Raw genomic sequence first — 22,679 nt, 5'->3', positions numbered from 1 at the left:
TTCAACAGAACTCTTTTAAAATACACGTTAAAGGAGTAGACATGAGCTAAGGCATTTCTCTAGCAATCACCATAATTCTTTGACCTTGTTCATTCCCTTAACATCATGCATGGATTTTATCCAAATAACAACAGCTTATCAACTAAAGAATACATATGTATGGTATGTTTAGATTACCAGGTAAATGCATATTTATTAAAAGCTTTTATGGGATGTGCAAAATATGCTGAAGCAGGAAAACAAACAACTGTGCAATGAAATAAGTATTCTTAATATTTCTTTATTAGTTTATAGGTATCTGCAGCTAGTAACAATCTGCCTCTCACAGTTCAGAGCAAAGCTACTGATACACAGCTACTTACTTTGCATTGGTTTCCTTTGGGAAGTAGTTAAGAACACTTAATACAGGATTAAACTTTTCACAGCTAATACAGTACATAAAATTCACAAACTTCTTCAAACATGATCTATAAAGGAAGGAGTCTAGAGTCTACAACACTCATGCATTAACTGGTTTTCTGTGTTCTCCTGTATATTTTTCTTTTTTTCTATACAAGACTCCTTCAGCATTTTCAGACCTGTATTCTCGAAGATGGCAGATGGTTACAAAAAGTCTCTACTTAGACATGTTCCAAAAATCAAATCATAACCGAATAATTGTCTGACTAACATTAAACTTTTGTGCTTAATGAGGTTTAGTTAAGAAAATAAGCTCAGGAAAACACTGTTCATTTTTATATTTGTTTGTGTCCTACAGAAGAAAGGGATACCATGCAGAAATTCAAACCTGCCTGGCATTGTTTTCTCTTGATTAAAATTCAGCACATTAAACAGGTCAGATCAATGGCTACATGACATACCAGAACCATGATATCTTCCAATTTTGGATCAACAGTGTCTTGCAAAGGTTTATTTTGACCTGCATTCTAATTCAGCACATTCTGAGAGCTAAAACTTTATTTTGAAGTGTGGGTGATGAACTGCAGCACAACACAGAATTTCCACTGAAACTTTTGAATTGTGGAATTAAGTCAAAATAATGCTTTCAATTTCTCAGCAGTATATCTGACCAAGACTAAAGGCATGATGAAGTCAGTAAAATCTCGTAAAATAATCTTCATGCACAGAATGGCACTTTTGAACTATTTTGTACAACACAGCAAAGTAGGTCAAATAATTGCAATTGCAATAGGTGGAATGAAGAACTGAGCAAAGAAAAGATGTGTACACAATGAGACCTGAGGCAGACAAGTTATTAGTCAAAAGGCATCTGAGGTGGTAATTTTAATACATAATAAAGGTAGTAACTGTAAAAGTCCTATGCTTCCCTTTTTAGATAAGACCTCTCACTTCTGTAAATATTAATTAGCATCTCTAGAGTAAACCCCTTATTATACTGAGTTGAAAGACATACAAGCTAGTTGAATCACTTTTCTGGGAGATGCTTGAGGGAGGGTAGTCAAATTTCTGCTTCACAGAAATATTCAGGTGTTGATGTTACTGCTTCAGACTCTGTATTTTGCTTTGCCATGGTCATTGATAACACATATGTGCTGAAAAAAACAGAACAGATTGCAAAAGTATGGTTGAGTGCATTATTAATTATTAATTAATTGTTCAGAAATACTTAGGCTTGGCCAACCTAGTGATCTTACAATTACTCTTTCCTTTCCAGACATCTGGAACTGAATTCTGATTTCACTTTCTAGCTACAGCAAGTTTTCCCACTTGGAATTCCCAGCTATGAGGTGCACCCCTGGAAGTACCACAAGAAACAAAGGAAAGGTTTGCACCTTTTTTTCATCCTCAATTCTCTGAGAAAAGGGACAGGCAACATAGTATTCAGACAACCCATCTGACCTGTGCCTGCGTTTCACTTTTGCTGCTGTCTCTGCACATACTGGCAATGGTGGACCTGAGAAACCCTAGGCTCACAAAAGATGGAAATTTAGGGAACTCTTAGGGGGAGGGAACTGTTCACAGTGCTGAGCAAGAACTCCTTTGGATTATTTGAGGTTTTTCAGGGAGTTTTGCACTCACTGAAAGGATCCCAAATCCCAACCATGTCAAAGACACACCTCCACAGGGCCCCAAGGAGGACAAAAATTGTGGGATATTTATGAGAATAAATATGGGAAAAGTAGATCAGTGACTTTTTAAACTATTTTTTAAAATAAACTTACATTTAAATCTCTGAAGTGCTCATTGTAGTCTAAGGCATAACCTACCACAAATAAATCTGGAATTTCAAATCCGTAATCTGTATTGAGACAAATAACAAACACCATCAATGTAAGATCAGTGGCAGTTGTAAGCCCTTAAATTCATGTATGGTTCTCAATAAGCAAACTCTACTTATATGTAGTCAGTTGGGGATATTTTACTTTTGAATCTAAGATATCATGGTCACCAGTAGCCCCATAACCAGTTCCCAGTCATAGAGTACTTGTGAAAGGGATTTGAATAGTCAGAGGAGAAAAGAGGATCATTTTGTATAAAATTATCACTGGCACATTGTGGAAGGAAGCCAAAATCAGAGCTGGAACATTCTGCCTGCATTTGGAAGCTCCATTGGTATATATGTGTGAAGATTACTGTCCCGTATCACAGTAATGATGGAAAAATGTGGAATATTAAATCAGAAGTAACTTTCAGAGATCTATATATTTTCTGCTAAGAATAGCAAATCTAGCTCGTATGTTATGCTACCAAAACATGTCAAATGCTTCTTAAATTAAAGCCCCAACCTTATGAAGATTCAAGCACATGCTTAACAAAGTAAATGCATGCAGTGCACCTCAATTATACAACTCACACACCTGAAGCCAAGCACAGACATGCATCTTTTTGAGTGTGAAGGTCTCTGCAAAATCAGGACTACATAAAACAAGTTAGACTCTTTCCAAATTGTTCTCTAAATAACTAGAGGAAAACCCAATCTTACAGACACAAAAATAGGTCCACATAAAAAATTCTACAGGTATTCAGGTAATGAATTTATTTAGTCATTTAAGATTGGAGGTTATGTGCACTTTGGAATTGTAAATTTAGGTAAGTGAGGAAATGCTACACCACTGTCAGTGATTTACAGAAGAGATCTCTGATGTTTTATAAAATTCATCACACTATGAATAAACAAGGATAAAATTTGTTTCATTCAAAAGTTAATACATAAAAATATAAAGCTACTCTTCATGAAGTAATTTTATTGCCTCTTTTATATGTCTAGTATTAGTGAATCCAGTCAAATATATGCCTTAATTTACTGGATTAAATTCTAAATGTTAAAAAATAACACTCCACTGTGTAAAAAGTTGTACAACAAAATGTTTGGATCATAGTTCAGATAACAGGGCTAAAACCTCACAGCCATGCCCAACATTTAAGTAACTTTTGCTTCATAAATTTTCCCTCTCTCCCACATCCCAAATCAAAACTCTTCATGCTGCCTCCTGGTACTCACCTGCCTACTCTCCTTCTACCCTCCTCCCCAGCTCAGCTGACCAGAGACTTCTTGAGTAGCAAATACTGGTTGATCTCTTCTAGATGGATCTATTCTTTTCATATTTAGCCACACACCTGTTACTACATCATTTATTCTAAATAAGTCTAAAATGACAATTGCTTGGTATAGCTCCATTTACAGCTTCATCATAACACACTATAAGGACCAATAATATAGAGAGAAGTGGTGCTGGTGTGGTGCTAACTGAGCAATAGGATAAAGTTTAAAAAGCCCAATTTATCTTCTGCTTTTTAGGGGGTGGGATTTAATTATAATATCAGTGTTTTCCCTTTGAACAATAATACTTAAAAAATAGAACTGGTTTTCTGAATAAAAAAATATAAAACTTGTTAATACTTAGTCACAATAAAACACCTTTCATGTTCAGATGGAATCCTGCAGCTCCTCCAGAGAGATGCAATGAGGAAGGAAAAAGAAGAAATGGATATTCTCTCTGATACTGTTTGTCAGAGACAGAAGATAAACCACTTACCTTTCACTGATAAAATTAAACCCTTTCAAAATTTCCCAATAAAGTTTGTATTCTGCAGAAAATCTAAGTAGGGTAGGCTTTCCAAATTACATTTATACAAATCCTTCCATTGCATCCCATAGACCCATTGACAATTGGTATTTTACAATGCTTCTAGCAGTCCATAGAATGTGATGAAAGGCAAGTGACAGGGTAGTGGCAACTTCTACTCTCAAGTAGAGATTTTCAGAACACTTACAATCTGGTCTGTACCCATCAGGCCGAGATGTTCTTTTCACCAACAAACTGTAATTAAAAATAAAATAAACCCCATTTAAATCTAGATATATAACTGAATAACACACATAAAACTATTCCCTTTATCAAAAATCTTCTGAGCCATGTGAGTCCCTGTTCTTGTTGTGTTTCTCTTCCTGACAACATCCTGATTGCAGGGAAGAGCTGGGTGTATTCCCCTCCCAAGTCCATCAGTGCCAGTCTTGAAATGGCTGGAAGATCATCACCAAGGCAGAACAATACAAAACATTTCCCCTCCTTTCCTTCACCCTGCCCTTAGGGACTCAGGCAGCTCCTCTGTGCAGCTCTCCTTCATACTGCAGCATCAAATTAAATCAGGATGTCTGAATGGGAATCTACTCTGGAAAATATGCTGGGCTAGACTAATTAATTACTAAGTTTTGTGATTGTTTTACTCACCTTGCTACTTTAATCATTTTTGGCTTGTATTTTTCTATATTGTTAAGCAGAACCTTCATGGTCCTTCCAGTTCCAACAATATCCTTATAAAACAAGAAAAATAAAGTAAGTAAAATACAAAGGAAAACTGAAAGGAGGAAATCTGGACAATGACTGAGAAGTTTCACATTCTTATTCTGTGGAGATGATTTATTTTTCCAGTGCATTGTAAGCCACATCCAAAAAAGGTTATAATTGAGCTTGCACTCTTTGAAGCAAGCACTTTCTATTAATAAAATTATCGGTTCAAGGACTGTCCACTTCCTCTTGAGAACAGCTATGTTGCAAGTACTCGGGATGTAACTCGGGACTGGAGATGACTCTACTTGGCACTGCAAGGACATAGGGATTAGACTTTTCACATTATGCTTGAGATCACAGTATGTCACCATGTTTCCACGTCAGGACTAAATCTGCCCTATTTGTTGTATTAGCACAGTACATATGTGATTTCTCCAGAGCTGCCATATCCAATATCATCTCAATGAGATCAGTAGGTACCTGGCTAGAAAACTGACTGTGGAGAGCAGCTGTTGATCCTGAACTTTGGGATCAACAGCTTGTTGGATTAGCAGCACCTTGTCTCTGCCCTCCAGCTGTTTAATAGCATTAATGAAATTTGCTGTGGACATTTTTAATTTCTGTTAAAGCAGGAATGAGTAAATTTGAGCTCTTAGCAGCTATTCAGGTAACCAGCCATCTCTGTGGCTGATGGCTATTTTTTCCATCTTTTGCTAAGAAGAAGAAATTCCAACAGTATACAGTTCATTACACTGTCCAGCTTACTTCCCATACAAGCAAACTGGTTCTGAAATGCCAGGCAGATCCTATTGTGCTCTCTAGCTGTCCCAGATGCTTATTCAACATTTTCAAAGAGAATCACCTATCTTAATTATATAAGAATTTGTAGCACCAGTGAGGTGGCATGTTCTTTCCCTCTACAACCGAACACTGCTGACTTACATCAGCAACAGCTCTGTGATGGGCTGTTCCCCAGGGACACTGCTGGGTGGAGAGCTGGATGCAGGAGCTGGGGGCCTTGAGGGAATGACTGACACTCCCAACCAGACTGTGAACAACCCTGTGGCTGTAAAGCATATGCAGGGCCACTATTTCAAAGTCATGCACCTGAGAAATGCAGGGCATCACTGCAGTTGATTCACTGTCCTCCAAGGAACAGAACAACTTGAAGAACAGGAGTTGATGAAACCGTAGAAAGAACAAATCAAATGAGGCAGAAACAAAGACTCCTGGGTATCACGAGGCAGAGCACCAGTTAGAGTGACAGCAATGTAGTTTGATCTGTCATGCAATTGCAAAAAGACTGAGAGGCCATTAAGCAAATCAACCCCTCTCCCTCTTCACCACCTCCCAGCGAGAGAAGTGTAAACACAGACAGGATTTAGAAACTGAACAGCCAATCATGATTTGGCTGTGTGACTTTATCTAAGTACAATATGACATAAGCACCCAGCTTACCTCCACAATTAGAACATTCTGGAAGAAACAAACAAAAAGGAATACAATTACTTAATATTCGCATAGTAAAAGAAACAAATGTTTTAAAAAGGGAAATTAAGATAGGTCCATGTGCATATGTACAACACAGTAGGACACAAGGAGTTTCCTGTTTCATTTCTGTGCCCTGAAAAAGAGCCAGCCATAAGAGCAAGCCCTGCAGTCAGGGACCACAACTTAATTCAGCTCTGTCTAGATTATCCTCTTTGTCCAAGAATGGATGTAGCTTTGGAAAATAAAATTAGATGGAAGAAATCCAAGCAGGATGAGCTTCACTTCATTCCAGCATCTCTAGCTGTGTACTGCAGTGTACCCTATAGTTCACTAAAATACTATTTCCAATGTTAATATGAGAATACAGCAATAATATTCTTTCTCTAAAATAAATGCTCTTCCTCCCTCCATCCACACCTGAGTAACTTCACAGTAAAGGATTAGAGGCCAAGTTGGAACACCCACTCTCACATACTGCAAAGCACCCTCTTTCTCTTCAGATACTGCTGCTGAAATCAGTATTATTTGAAGAGAAGGGAGTGGCCCAGCCAAGAGCAGTGATGTCAAGCTTTATGACAGTATCATCACACAGGCTGAATCTTTTTGCTGAAATGGTTCATCACTGTTCCAGGAATTACAATGTCTGAGGAGACTTCAGTTCTTCTACTAAAGCAATAATAAGATGTAATGTCCTTATTAGAAGAAATAAAAATCTGTTTATTAGTAGGCATGATCATATGCATGATCAAAAGGATGAACTCTTACAATCTTGCATTAAGATCTACTTTCTGAAGTGAAACTCGCAGTAGCAAGAGGAAAGTTATTTCACAAATACCTTTATCCATCTATCAGTGTATACACCTCACATGGATGTGGATGCTGTGTGTCCTGCAAAATCTCGAGACCACATAGTTTCATATCCATGCAGTATCCACCAGCCTAATTTACATTCCACTTCCTTTCTATCAGGCTTGTTGGCTTTGCTGCATACATAACATGGAGACTGTTTAACTTCTTTTCCATAACAGAAACCCAAGGCTGAGAGTTGTAAGAGAGACTCAAACACATGGAGAAGGAGTGTGTGAAAGGAGCATGCTCACAACCAGCACACCTTTAATAGCTACATTAACCGATAATTAAATAATTTTTATAAGTAAATAATTTTTAATCTTCAAACCAGAAATGATTAACATAGATTATCCATATTTATATTCATACTGCAGCTCTTCCTAACACTCACAGTGCTTGGTAGGGAAACATGGCATACTTCATGCATTAAGCACTGCAGAAACATGTTACCACACACTGTATTATACCTGGATGCTTCTGAAATGGCAAAACACTTGGTAAAGGTGTGGAGGGAACTCCCGGCAGCAGTTGAGCAAATGTCAGCAATGGAGATACCACTCAAGAAAGCCACTAATTTAGACTGAGCTCTGGTGGAATGTATATTAATCTTGGAGGGAGGCTCCTTTTTGGTGTTTTCATAACAGGTTTCACTGGTGGTTATCCTGCTTGGCACTCCTGACTTTCAACCTCTCAGCTGCTGACACAAACAACTTTGCATCTCAAGCACCTAATCCTGCAAAGGCAAAAAGTTAAAGGCCTCTTAACAACAAAAGTCTGAAGATACCCCGCCTCTAGAAACTTCTCCCTTCAAGAAAGAATGGAAGTATATCAGTTGTCTAGGTAAGATGAAGAACCAAAACCATGTTCAGGAGAAGCTTATGACAGGTGTATAGGAACACATTTTTTGAAGGAAACCATTTGGATACAAAACCAGTTTGGTTTTCATCTGGCTTCCTATATGAAGTCATAAGTGGGAAAAACACTTCTGAGGACTAGCTCAGGGCACGTGGGTTTGAGGCATAAGGAAATTACTTGATTCAGTCAGTGGACACCTGAAGATAATGTGCAGGAGTAATGGCTTAACCACCCCAAAGAACTTGTGCAGCTGGTGATATATGTAAATATTGATGTGTTTATACACACACACACACACACACATACATATATATATATATGATATAGGGAGAGAGCAAAAGAGTTGACAAGGAAAGAACCTCACCAGAACTACAAATGGAAATGAACCCTTTAGTACCAGGCCCAGTGAGAGTAACCATGATCAAACACAGCTCATGGATCTCAAGGCAGGTCATAATCTCGAGACAGGTTCAACAAAGTCAGTCTATGAGTCAGGGTCTGGCTCAATGCTTGCAGTAATGTACAGGTCTGGCTGCAGCTGAGCTGAAGGTCGGTACCCATACAGCACAGACCAGGTGTGGACTAAAAGCCCAGGGCTGAGCTGGTGTTCCTGTGCCTACAGGTGTGAGTAGAGGCCCCCAGGGACACAGGTCATGGCCATTAGCATCTATTAGGGCATCTCTTAGTGCACTGTGGCAGATTGAGAGAAAAGCAAAGTCCTGAGACATTTAATTGACAAATAAGTTTCTTTGCTACCACAGTTGCTTCAGCTGTTCTGTCAAAATCAGCAGTAGGGATTCTGTTGCTTGCTTACATGTGGGAATCACAAAGTTGGACAGAATGAGGGGACAGCAGCCTCCCTGGCCATGGAATTTGAGTTAAACAATAGGGAGGAGTAGACCTTACTTTTTAACTTGTGAGAAAAAATAATAAGAGACATAATAGAAAATGGGTCTGAAGAGACCATCAAAGATCATCTTCTGTTGGGCTACAGTAGAAATTTTAAACTATCCTTCACAGATACCTGATTTACCTCTTCTAGAACATGATGAGTATTTCAGAATCTCCCCAGGGAATGTGTCTCAATACCTCATTATCTAAGAGCAAAAATACAATAACAAAACTTCTATTGATATTTAACTTGAACTTATTTTGAAGATAACATGGAAAAAGCTTTGTTTTCTTCTCTTTTCTCTTCTATATTTGAAAGACATATTCCTTCAGTTTCCTCTTCTTCAGATTGAACAACCTCTATTTACTTAGTGTTTTCTCACAAGCTGAATTTCCTAGCTTTCTGATCACTCTTTTGTTCTCCTCTGGGATCAGTCCAATTGGTCAGAATCCTTCTCCAGTTGTGGTGTTCCAAACCAGAAAGAAGTCTTTTCCAGTGTCAAGAGGAACAAAACAACCACTTCGTATGCTTTATAAATAATCCTCCTTTCTATGTATCCCAGTACAACAGTTACATTCTTTATAAAAATATACTGGTGTCTCATGTGCAACTTGTGATCCACCTATTGTCTCCAGAACTGCTGCTGAGTCCGTCCTCCCTCACTTGCATTTATGCAAAAGATTACTTCTGTATAAACACAGAAGTTGGTCTTTATTGTTGTTAAATGTCATTTTTTGAACCAAATTCTTAAAATAATTTCTTAAGATCATAATATCTTGTAGTATTTTTCCAGGTAGTATGAGTACCATTAAATGCTAATTTCATCTTTTCAGTCATGAATTAAATTTTGTATAGTCCCTGGAGAGCGTGCTTTAACGCATCTCGTCTGACAGTAAAGCATAATTAACTGTTCCTTGAGAACAGCTTTCCAACCAGTTACACATCTGTCTAATAGAAATTTAATTTTGTCTGTGTTTCCTTATCACAAGTGACTCATATGAAGGAAAGAGGATTAATGTGGATGCAGACATGCCTGAAAGGTTTGTCTGGCTATAGGAGTGATAGTCACCTGCATATGACTTCAGCTGAAGTGTAAGATCTCATATTTATTGACTAACTTGACAAGGAAGGATTTTGGTGGATGCTGTCTCTCATTCATAGAGTCAAGGAGTCCAACTGTTGCAAATCATATACATTGGGGAAGTTCCTATAAAATGTCTAGGCCAGAAAACACATGTGCTGTTTTATATTATGCCCATTCTTATTATTTCCAAAACACTGATGAGGATTTTCTCTACTATGGGGAAATCCTGTAGGTAAGGCCTTTGCAGTGGAAAAGCGACTATAAAATATTTAGATATGAAAACATTTTGTAACTATAAGTAAGCAGGCATCCTAACTGTTCAGAGTGATATTTTAATCTCTGTTATCTTTATGCAGGGTTACTGTGCCTAAAGTCTCCATACTTTTCAGTCATAAACTGCTGCTTACGACCGAAGGCATTCAGAGTGGTTTGTCATCCTCTAGTACACAAACCCTCCCCTACAAAATTCTGTACTGGGAAACTGACTGTGCTGCTGCCTATCCCCTGCCTTTCTACTGTTGAAGCAGTCTATAGATAGAAGATTTCAGAAAAGGGATGGAATAGCAGAGTAGTAGAGGAACAAACTGCAAACTGACAAGAAATGTTTTTTTATACAGTGTCCAAGACTAGACAGCAGTGACATCCAACTAGGTTGGATAGGTTAGCTTATCCTTGATCATATGGATAGCAGAGGATGAAAGAAGAATGCAATGGATACAGCAAATTAGTACATTATCAGTAATGTCACCATCATCCTAAAGGCACAGCTGGCTGTGCCCAGCACCTCTTGTGAAAGGTCAGTTATGTGGAAGACCTTATTCAGCTTCACTGTGAAGTGCCCATGTGAGCCAGTGTGCAGGAGACTGGTAAAACTCAACAGCTTGTGGTGCTGCAGCAGTCACTGATAGCTGGACAAAGGACTAAAGGACGCTGAAGAAAAGATCCTTCTCAAGTATGTGTGTTTGAAGCTCCTGTACCACATAGATCAAGAATGTTTTGTCCTTTCAGATATATTTGAGGCAATTACAAAGAAGGAAACCACATGAAAAGAAAAGTAATCCAGCCTTCTGGATTCTGTCTACTTTTGAAACTCAGAGAACAGGATATAGAAATATTTACTGCATGTTGACTAGACTAAAGATGGCTTAATTTCTGAGCAGAGCCATCTTCACCAATACAATCTCTGAAGTACATCCAGAAATTTAATAATGGTGCTAATATATCTTAGTGTGAGACAGAGTACAGTCAGTTTTTTAAAATATGTCCTGGAAAGTCTAAATAAAAAAGGATGCTGGCTTCAGGGAATGAAGCACCTTCCTATTGAGTCATTGCAAAAGAATCAACATTGCAAAAGAATCAGCTTCCATTACTGATAGATCAGAGGGATGGCTGGGAAATGATAGATTTGGATGACTGTGATTCATTCTGTGTTTACACAGTTTTTTACCGGGTAGCTGGCAGAAGGTAGGCTGGTGCAACACAGAGTCAAGGCATACCTCAAGCTGGAAGGGACTCATAAGGACCAGCAAGTCTAACTCCTTGCTCTTTGCAGGACTACCTAAAATAAACCATATGATATTGACCAGGTGCTTCTTGTAACTTTGACAGGCTTCAGACTCTGACCACTTCCCTGGGGAGCCTGTTCCAGTGACTTGAACATGGTTTCAGTGAAGAACCTTTTCCAACTGTCCAGTCTGAACTTCCCCTGATATGGCTTCATTCCATTCCCTCCTGTCCTGGTGCTGGTCACTAGACAGCTGTGTGCACTGCCCATCTTGTAGAAGTTGTAGGCTGTGATGAGGGCACCCCTCTGGCTTCACTTCCCCAGGATGGACAACACAAGTGACTTCAGCCACTCCTCAGAAGTCTTGCCCTTGAGCCCTTGCACCAACCTAGTTGTCCTGGACACACTCTGATAGTCAGAAGTCCTTCTTGCATTGTGGCAGACACCAGCACTGGAGGTGAGGCTGCCCCAGTGCAGAGCAGAGCTGGACAATCCCCTCCCTCCCTTGCCCAAGTGTGCCTGATGCCCCCCAGGACAGGGTTGGCCCTCCTGGCTGCCAGGGCACTGCTGGGCAGGTTCAACTTGCCATGGACCAGGACCCCCAGGTCCCTTTAGATGGTGCTGCTCTCCAGCCTCTAATTCCCCAGTCTTTACATATAACAGGGATTACCCTGTCCCAGGTGGAGAATCTTGTTAAATTTCATATGATTGGTGACTGCCCAGCTCTCCAACCTATGCAGATTTCTCTGAAAGGCCCCTCTACCTTTGAAGGAATCCACAGCCCCTCCTGTTTTGGCACCATTGGCAAATATTCTTAATATACATTCAATTTATGAGTCCAGATCTTTTATAGAAACATAAAAGAGCAGTGGCCCAAAAATTGTCCTCTGTGGTTTTGAATACAAAGGGGTGCTGTGAAGTTTAAAATTCTCCAGTTTTGAGTGATCAGGGCACACACAACTTGCAACTCAGTACATGAACATTTGAACTGAGCAGAAATAATATTTGTGGTGTGAACTGGATCTCCACAAAAATAAAACTTGCACTTCCACATTAATTTCTAGACAGTAGTAAAAATGGCCCATAGCAGCATGTCTTGGATTATCTGGAAAAAGGAGGTTTTTGACAATACTAGTACTCTGTAAAATAAAGAAGAAATAATTTCTAATCCCCATGTGAATTTGTCTCTCATGCTAAAGAGAATTCTCTGTGAATGTTAATTTTTTTAATAATGAACAGAAAACATGCAAAAATTGAAAATCTGTCATTTACTGCTTTTTAAAGCCACACACATTTATACACTGCAAGAAAGTATGTTCTTTCTACAGTACATTTTAAAAAATCCTGACTCGCAGTAAGATGAAAACTACTCCGGCACTGAGTCAATACATTTCTATTGTTTACCTTCCCACAGGTCAGTAATAAATGGAACAATGTCAGCTAACAAGACCAAGCAGAGTAATGAGAGCATGTCTACCTCCTGCCTGACAGTAGTAAGTGCTATGGAAATTATTTTTCATCTTCCTGGAAAAGAATAACAATTTTTTTTCTAGACTTGGATTTTATGTTCCATTTGGAAGACTGTTTTCAAAGGAAAATTGCTATGAAATAGTAAAGTGTTAAAGTTAGCATGGAGTAAGACTTTGAGGAAAACTGTGTCTTTGAATTAATATAAAATGTGAAATTTTAACAAGGTAAAAAATTTAAATTGCACATTTAGAAAGGGGGAGAACAGAAAGAACTTAAAACTGAGAAAAGAAAAATTACTTGAGAACTGAAAAAAATACCTTAGAGTGAAGTAAGGTTTGTACCAGGAAGTAATAGCTTTTATTTAATTAACAGCCCATTTCCCAGTGGGGGAACATTTTTCACAAAAGAACTTTGACCTTTCGGCCCACAGCCTCAGAGAGACCACAAAATACCTTCAACAGCTGAGCCTGGGAACAAAAATTCAGAACTGCTGTATGCACTTGAAATCATGGACTGAATAAAATAGTGGCTTTACAGCACATTATAATCCTCCTCTGCAGCTGCCCTTCAACTCATTTATCAGTGTTCCACAGCTGATAATTTCCTCTCTTATTTTAGCTCAGAGGAATTCTTAACATTTTTATCTGCCCCTCTGGTCACAGGGCAGGTGATTATGTAGGGCAATTGCTTCTCTTATCCCAAATTGTCTGATTACCACATTAGGTTAAAATTAAGTTTCTCCCGATCTGTACTCAGCTTGATGTTCGCTGATTCTATTCAGACCAACAGAAGGATCTGCATGCTTGAAATTTCATTTCTTCCAACTATATCAGTTGCCTACTAATAATTTCCTGTTGTTAATTCCACCTTCAAATCTTGTCTCATTTACATCCTACAGTATGCCAGTACTGTACAGCAGTCTTCCAATGGATTAGTTTATCTAAAAGAGACTTAAGTAATGACTGTGTGATAGGCAAATATGCAACCATATGGCAATATACATTTGACAATGGCAAACAGCTTAATCCAGTAGGCAAAGGTATTAAAAAAGGCCACAGTAAAAGACAAAAAACTGTTCACATTCAGAAAAGAAAATTAGGTTCACCATTTTAGCAGTGACGACAGTTGACTATTGGTATAACATCCCTGATATATGGAGGCTTCTCCATCAAGTCTCTAATCAGAATTGTTAGTAGTTTAAAAGATACACAGGTAAGAAATTATCATTTGGGACCCTTCATTGTAATCACCCAGAAGATGCTTTTGGGTCTTAAGATAAAGGAATCTCTAAACAAAGCCCTGTTTGTGATCAGGCCAATTAACTGTTCTGGGAAGGAAAAAACAAAGGAAAAAAAATGAACCTTAATGTGAGAAGATTGGCATAATTTAGACTGATGGAAATACTTTTCTCTTCATGTCCCCATTGATATCCTGAGTTCCTTCCTGTCACTTTCTTGGATAGAACTATTCTTGAACTACTTGGGAGTACTTGTAACATATTGTTAATTATACCAGCTTGCAAATTACACATGAATACAGTGTCAAGAAAAGGTGAGTTAATTTATTTGCCAGGTCTATGAGTGAAAGCATATTTGTAAAAAAAAACAAAAACAAAATCCCTACCACCTTCCCCCCACAAAATCTCTTTTTTATCAATCTCTACTTCTCTTTTTGTTTTGTTTTATGGGGGTAAGGGGATTAAAAGCAACAATATAGTGTATTTTCATTCCCTTTAGATAAATTTCCATTCAGTAGTCTGCATTTTCAGTTAGATTCTTTCTGAAGACATCTTTTCATGTGTACTCCACATAATCAGAATTACATAAATTGATAATGTGATTCTTCAAACTGAATTTTTAATGGAATCTCAGTTTACTCATCACACATGCAGTACTTGCTTTCTTAGCATTGTATTTGGGGAACCTCACGTAGCAGTGGTTAAACAAGACATCTTATGACAGTGACATAGAGCTGAAGAATCACCATCAAATAAAAATTAAATAAAAATGCATCAAGTTTCAGTGAAGAGGTTCAAAGGAAGCTACAAGCACTCCTGTGAGAAGTGAAATAATTTTATATTATGCACACAGGAATGAAATCCACAGATATTAACCCTTCATCACAATGTCAGAAAATAATGTGAAAGACTTCCGTAAAATGAGACATCTAGCTAGACACTTTCTACAGGGTTCTAGAAAAAGCCACATATGTCTGATTTTCATCTTTTCTGCTGGGTTCATCCACATCTTACGGCATACTTGGAAGGACAGATATGACATCTCAAAACTTATTTTTTTCAGACACTTGGTTTCATCAGTAGCAGCTGCTGATGGGAGCAAACTGGTTAATGTGTTAAGAGTCCATGAATACAAACTCCAGCTATCTAAACTGTGTAAAACAAGTTCAGAATCTCCAGGAGTCAACAGAGTGGGGGACATAATGGAGGACCTGATGCTTTGTTCTTAGAGAGCATTGTGTCGAATGGTGTGTACACTCAATTTCCACTTGCAGCCATCTTCACAGCATCCTTCTGTTGTGTACAAAAAGTAGAACAAACTACCATAATTAATCTAAAGGTAATTCAGGAATGACTCATGTCTCCGTTTTCTCACTTGGAGGAAGTACAGTCTTCTGGTCATCTGGAACTGGATGAGGATTTTCTGGACATAGGTGAAATAGGATTATGAAAGGTAAGATATAGAAGCAGGCAGACAGTGGCTGAGCAGAGCCCATGTGAAAAATGGGATAAGAAGGCTGTAAAGATTTTTTATACTTTCTTTTCTCCAAAACAATAAGAACAACAAAAGAAAATAATGATGAACAGTAGAAGAGATTATCTGAGAAAGAAATGCAAAGAAAGGTGATTGACTTTGGAGAAGGAAAAAATAGTGTCTTTTGCTTTGGAAAAACAGTTAAGGATGGCAACTGTCAGAAGAATAGACAGTATCAAATCTAATTAAGAAAAAAATGCAGAACAACAGAAATTACTAAACTTGGCAGTCAAGCAGGGGTACCGAAGATGTGCAATGTTTCAAGACACATAAAATCAACCTTTGAAAAGACGAAAAAGGCAAGGCTGCATGTCTGACAGGAATAAAGTAAGATGTTAAGGTGAGTGGGGGACATGACTGTTGCCAAAGTATATGGTGAATTTTGTATACCTTTATTGTCATATAAATTGTCTCTCATGTACATAATGTTCTAAAGAGAACGGCATTATTGTTTCTGCAAATTTATGGGTGTTATTCTAGAAAGGAATGCATATAGGGGAAGAAATCACAACATTAGTCAAGACAGTGAATACTAATGGAGAGAATAATAAGTTTAGAACCAATAGAATTCTGAGAAACAAACTTGAAATTGTGAGGATAACATGTATATTAATCTAGAGAATAAAACATTGTGTTAGACAGCTGCCACATGTATGGTTTATTAAATACTGACAGCTAACATATTTAGGAGAATGACAGAGAAACAGCTCTCAGAACTGTTGCTGGAGCCTCTGACATGTATAGAAAATGGTTCAATAAAATAGGAATTAAATGAGAAGCATAAGAGAAGAAAGTGAGGATGCTTTATGTTCCTGGAACATCTTCCCAAATGACAAGCTGGGAAAGAAAATGGCAGACAGTGGATAAATTGACTTAGGCAAACCATATAAAGGAAGTTTGTAAATTTTACAGCCCAAATCTTACCAGAAGGAATTGAGAAGAGCTACATGGAGGATATCTTTTTCTGAGTGAAACTTCTTTTTTGTATGAGCTGATCAATTATTTTAGGAGACCATCAGAGTGAGGATGGAGTGCTCAAACTAACACAACAAAGTGCAGAGAAAACACAAATACTCACTTTCCTTTTTTCTTGATGGCTATTTATGACCTTCTACACTTCACTGAAAATGACAAAACCACTGGCTGTCAACAACGTGTACTTAATATGAACAAGGGGAATTCATACAGAACATAAGCATTGACAGAATTTTTGAAATTCACTGGCTCTGTAATTGTATAGTACTAACTGTACAACTACTCTGTCTCAAATTGAAGTTCTTATTAACTTAAAAACTAATAATGATTATTTTTGTTCACTTTCTATGCTATATAGAAATAGAGACAATTTCAGTATATATGGATCTAAGTCTGACATCAAATATATTATACAACTGTAATAAGTATTTAATTGCAAAAATATATAAACTTTAAATTTATGATTTTATCTAACATGTCTCATTTGCAAGGAGACAAGTCAAAGTGGTACAGGAGCTTTTTGAAAGGTTACAGGACATATTTTACATATGGAGTGATATACAGAATGATTCCTGTCATTTGAGATTTTTGACTACAAAACCAGCTCCTAAGCTCTTCAGACAAAATATATGTGCATACAAATATAAGAGATAAATGGCAGTTCTACTCACAGCTCTGGTACAGCTGAACCTACTGAAGTTTCTAGATGCTTTAAAATTTACTTTGCTCAAATGTCACAAATACTTGAAAATATGTTAGGAATTTTTACAGTATTATACAGTATGTTTACAGTATTGATACTAAACAGGGTTGTATTATTTGTTCTTTCACCTCATCTCCATACATTTTCATTGCCATTTTGTTGTGAAACAGATTTCTGAACAGTCATTGATTCTCTCCCATTTTCTAAATGTTTTCCCCTTTGCAAACATTAATGATAAATTTTACCCAAGTTAGAATTTCAGATTTAAAGGAATTGAAAACTATTTTACTATGAATTCAGATACTGAGAAACTTTATGTTCACTACTTACATGATTAAAGGAGAGATTTTTAAATTATATTTTTTTCTGGATAGAAATGCTTACAAAGCATTAGAGTGTTCAGCTATATCAGGATTCATTCTTAAATGATTTGTGCCATGGAATACTTCATTCTTGCCTCAGTGACCTTCTTTACAGAAGAATAATTTCAAATGGGAGATGATTTTCTTCAGGTAACAATTTGGGCAGTTTGGGTCTGTATGCCAACTCTCATGATATTTTTCTTTTTAGTGGTTTGGGTCATTATACATTTTTGCCAGGCTTATAATAATTTTGTAAACAAAAGCATATTGTAGAGAAGTACAAAGGAGATATTATTTTGAAGAGCTATTAACAGAGCTAAGAGCTATTCCTTAACAGCTTCTTTCTAAACAGCTTTTAACATTTTTTTACTTTCTTTAAGCTTTCTCAGAAAAAAACCCCCTCAACATTATTATATACCAGCATGTTCAGTCAGTAATCTGTTTTTCTAATAGGCAGCAAACATGCCTTAGTTCTTCACTAAGATCATAAGGCTAGCTGAGGTTCCAGGTATTATTACTTAATGAAAGGCAGTTCAACATCAAAATCTCAGAATCTTTTCTCTGTAAGTTTCAAAACTGTTTATATTTATTGATACTTTTCAACTTCACAGAAACTTAATGGAACTTATGTTCCAAGCCCACACTTGTGCTTTTGAAAACACCTTCCATGATCAGTAAGTTAATGGGATTTAACTCGGTATATTAATTTTTCAATATAATTACACTCTTTTCTTATTAAATACTCCAAGCAAGCAGAGGAAGAACACAGCTTGCTTGATAGCAAAGAAGGTGAATTCTCTCAGTCAGTCTTCAACTAATTTGCTCAGTGACATTGGATAACTACTGAACCGGCAGTTTTAAAAGCCAGCAGCTAAAGAGAGGTACTAAAAGCACTTCAAGGAAAAGATTTACATGGCCTGTAGGAGGCTCTGAATCAGCCCACAAATGGCTGATTAGTAAAATGTGCTGAATACTTGCACTAACTGCTGAAGTCAACAACAGATGGAGGAGTTGGCATCTGTGGACATAAGGCCACTCCTTCACATATCCAACTTTAGACATGCAAGCATGAGCATTTGAGCCTAAGCTTTGCATTCCAGCTTTTCAAACAGTAAAATAAATCTTAAAAGGGAGCCCTATTCTCACGTGTTCTAGAGAAAATGCTATTTCATTATTCCTTTTTCCTGACACATCAGCTGTGTCACAAACAGCCCCACATACAGATAAACACCAAACAGACCCTTGGAGTGTCTGCTCCCCTGGCAGTCCCAGCTCTCCCTTCCTGCCCCACTTCAGCCTCCACACCCAGCTTCCAGCACTGGGCTTCCCTCCTGAGCAGCAATTTATTCCCAAAGCAGCCGCCTCACACCCACCCAAAATCCCAGCCGCCTTGCCCAGCTATCTTAAACCATGCTGCTGTTCAGTCTTCTCCCCAAGCCTCCCAAGAGCCAAATTTTGTGTCCCATTCCATAGCTAGGAACAGGAGAGCCATGCCACTGAGAGAAATATTACCAGGATTTCCATTGTAAGAAAACAATTTAATTAATTTTTGATAAGAGCAGGACTTAATAGGGTGAAATCTTCCTTCTCTCTCATACACATGTGGGCACAGATAAATTTATTTACAAAAAATAAAAAATGATATCTTGCAATAAAAAAATATGTTTTGCTCAGTGAATTCAAATGATACTGGAAATACTATGTCTGGAAATAATACTAATATCTGCAACCATTAATCAAGGACATTTGGGATTGGAAGATGGGGAAGGAGAGCTAGGCCTGAAGTTTAGAAAGTGTTTGAACTATGTTCAAGAAGAGAAATGTTAAGTAAGATGCACTGCCAGTACTGCCTGTGAGGTAGAGAAACATATGCAAAATCATAGAAAAACAGGTAACTCCAGTGTTTGAATATTAGAAAGTAGCAAATTAATTAATATTTCCCCAGAATATGATTAACGCTTCAGCGGTATTTGGAAACAACACCCAGCAGGAGTATTTAGAAAGTAAATTGAGTACATACATATCACTAAAATATTCTGAGTATAACAGCAGTTTTAAAATTTCAGTTCTAGTTGCATCAAACCCTATTTAATATTAATAAAATATTTAAAGTTGTTTTCCTCTTCTTTTTCTTGTGTGCTATAGTACAACAAAACAAATCAGTTTGCTAGTGCTCCATTTGAATGCTTTGAAGAAACTGATATTATCTAGAATCACCTAATAAAACAGTGACTGCAAATACAGTACAAATAACAAGATAAGTATTATGTTGCCTTAATGCATAAGTAAAGAATAATTTTTTGACCATTTCCATACAGCCCATTTGCCTAATGAAATCAGCTTTCCTTCCTCTTCAAAGTACTTCTTTGTATTACCATGGTTGGATGAAAATGGCCTTTTCACTGCCTCAGACCACTCTCTTTCCTTATCACAAGGCTCAAGCTTAGTGCAGATTCAGTCATATAACCAGCGTGATGCTGAAATAAAAAAATCCCATTTGATTCTCTGAGTGAAAGGCTCCACAACTGCATTTTGTGCAGTAGGCAAAATGGTATTAAACTCATATGCTGAATTCAACAGAGATATGCACTGTGCAGTTTGCTTGTATGCTCCCATTGAAGGCAAAAAAACCCAAGGCTCCATGACATAAACAAGCTAAGGGGAAATATGACAGCACAAATTTTGCCCACAATCTCACTGATGGTACATGTATAACTACTGGGAAAGTCTACAAAGGATGGAGAGGCTACATTCTGACCTTTTTGGACATCTGCAATCTGAAAGCAGTGGCATCGCAGCAATTTAATACATTAGAATAAATAACCTTGATTCCAGTATTAGTATCTGACAAAAAATATATAGCTCTTCTCAAGTATTTTTAGTGAATTTATTTTCATTCTTAAATATAGAATGAACAAACCTTGCCAGTCAACTTTGAAAGATCATCTCCTCCAATTATCTGCATATCTTGCATAGACTGATCATTCTGAAAGAAGAAGGATAAAACTTTGAAATTGGTTATAACTGTACAAAATAAAAATATAAATATTACATTTTTTAAAAAATCTTGATTACTAGTCTTAGTTATGAATATTTTCTAATGCTTGTTAGTATTGGTGTACAAGAAAACCATACTCTCACTTCTTCCTGTGGCTTCCTGCATCTCCTGCTTGTTTTCAGCCAACATCAAACTCTAGGGCTTACTGGACTAGAAAAAGTTGCATCTTTCTTTTTAAAATAGTGTTCCTTTGCTTGCTGTTTCTTAGTATGACAAGGGTTGAGTAACATATTTATCCCTTTCAAAATGGGAGGACAGGAGCATCTCAACACTTGACCAAACACCTGTAAGCACATTCTTGGTTTGGAACAGTTTTTGGAAACACAGGCTAAATGTGCTTACATGTCAGCTCTTTTTGGAGGAATTCACTTCATCTTCTCCAGAGGAAAAAAGTTTTGCAAAATTTATCACTTACTACCAAAAATATTTTCAGTGTGCTATACAGTTTCCAGAGCTTTGTTTATTCAACTGATTCAAAGATAAAATCCTTGAGGTCAATTACTTAAATATGGCCAGTCAGGTTGAACTAAATGCAACAGAATAGTATGTTTTGATTTTCCTGTTAAAAAAGTTATTTTTCAAAGAATTCTTTTTTTGCTGAATTTGTTTTACAGACGTTTCTAGTTGAAATTCCTTCTGATGGAAAATTCTCAACCAGCTCTAGCTCCAATTTATTATCAGCAGAACATGAAGTTAAGATCACATAAAAGAGACACATGGAAGACCTTCTTTTAAGGCAAGACAAAAGAGGCCTTAAAGAAGGTGGCAAATTAAAAAATATACGGTCATGGCCAAGCTATATGAACTTTTCAGAAAAAGCAAGTACAGAAATAAGTATAGTTCTGTGTGGGGTTTTTGCCAAATTGATACATGTGCTTAACTAATCTTCCTACCCATAGGAAGACAGCATTAGTCCAATTTTAATAATAGCTCCAGTACCACATTGTGACACTATGGTTTACTGGTGACACCAGGAAGCTTCATCATTACAAACAACTGACAAATATACAATACTTGAATTCTCTGCTTTTATTACTAAATCCAGTGCTCTGAAGCCAAATGTTTTTCCACAGGTAAATAGTGGCACATCAGGACTTAAAATGTGGGTAAAGATCTACTGGACTAAGGGATTTATAGGAGTTCTTCTTCCCCTCTCAAAGCAGGACAAGCAGAGGCAGCACTCAGAGGGTCAGAGCTGCCCCCTGTGCAGATGGAACCACACCTGTCCATGCTCACAGCCCAGGTGGCAGAAGTCTGGGGACTTCCAAGCACCTTTGCAGATACCTAGTCACAAGCAATCTGGCAACCCCAGGAACTATTTGTGGTCCTCATGGGAATGAACTGTATAAATTAATACAGCCTTCCAGAGTAAGTGCAAGCAAAGGTTGTCGAATTGCCCAGATGAGAATTTCTCCAAGTTTGCATTCTGCAGACCCACCAAAAGGCTCCCTGGCTTTCACTCAGACTCTACTCTCCACAAAACTCTCACACCATAGCTTTGTAAGAGGTCCTTAGCAGCCACTGCTTTAAATGACAGTTTTTAGACCTGCCTTCACTTTTTCTGCACCGGATCTGGGAGCTTTAGATAAATTTCATGCTGCTCTGATCCGTTTCCCGGGAAACAGAGCTAGAGCAGCAATGAAGGTTACATCCCATACATTTTCTAATATAAGTTTCATTATTTCTTTTATTTTTGTAAAGAAAAATAGAAAAAAAAAAGTACAAACAACAAGAAAGCAAGTAACTGATTTTCTCAGAAGATTATTTTAGAACTAAGTAAAAAGTGAAGATTGAAAAGATTTTAAGTTCAGGCTTAAAAGCATAAGTCTTTTGTTGTAAAGCAAGATAGGTCACTCTTCAAAAGTCAGGCATGTATTCAAGTCGAGACTATTATAAGACTATAAAAAGCAG

At 37.5% G+C, this 22,679-nt stretch overlaps 1 protein-coding gene across 2 annotated transcripts in view; it reads right to left on the bottom strand.

The window, feature by feature from the left end:
• Positions 1–260: 260 nt before the first annotated feature.
• Positions 261–22,679, bottom strand: part of PRTFDC1 (phosphoribosyl transferase domain containing 1) — a 42,942-nt gene continuing 20,523 nt past the window's right edge. The window contains exons 4-9 of one of the 2 annotated variants that reach the window (XM_053991618.1): positions 20,631–20,696; positions 6,213–6,230; positions 4,695–4,777; positions 4,237–4,283; positions 2,184–2,260; positions 261–1,553 (exon numbers count right to left, since the gene is read on the bottom strand). In XM_053991618.1, coding sequence (XP_053847593.1) covers positions 1,506–1,553; positions 2,184–2,260; positions 4,237–4,283; positions 4,695–4,777; positions 6,213–6,230; positions 20,631–20,696 — 339 coding nt within the window. In that variant the 3' untranslated portion in view covers positions 261–1,505. Of the gene's footprint in view, positions 1,554–2,183; positions 2,261–3,880; positions 3,911–4,236; positions 4,284–4,694; positions 4,778–6,212; positions 6,231–20,630; positions 20,697–22,679 lie in introns of those variants that run through there. The other variant, XM_053991628.1, reaches the window with a different exon arrangement.

The sequence above is a fragment of the Vidua macroura genome, chromosome 1, assembly GCF_024509145.1.
Source record: "Vidua macroura isolate BioBank_ID:100142 chromosome 1, ASM2450914v1, whole genome shotgun sequence".
NCBI lineage: Eukaryota > Metazoa > Chordata > Aves > Passeriformes > Viduidae > Vidua > Vidua macroura.
The sequence above is the reverse complement of the archived record's forward strand: the minus strand, read 5'-3'. Positions and strand labels throughout refer to the sequence as shown.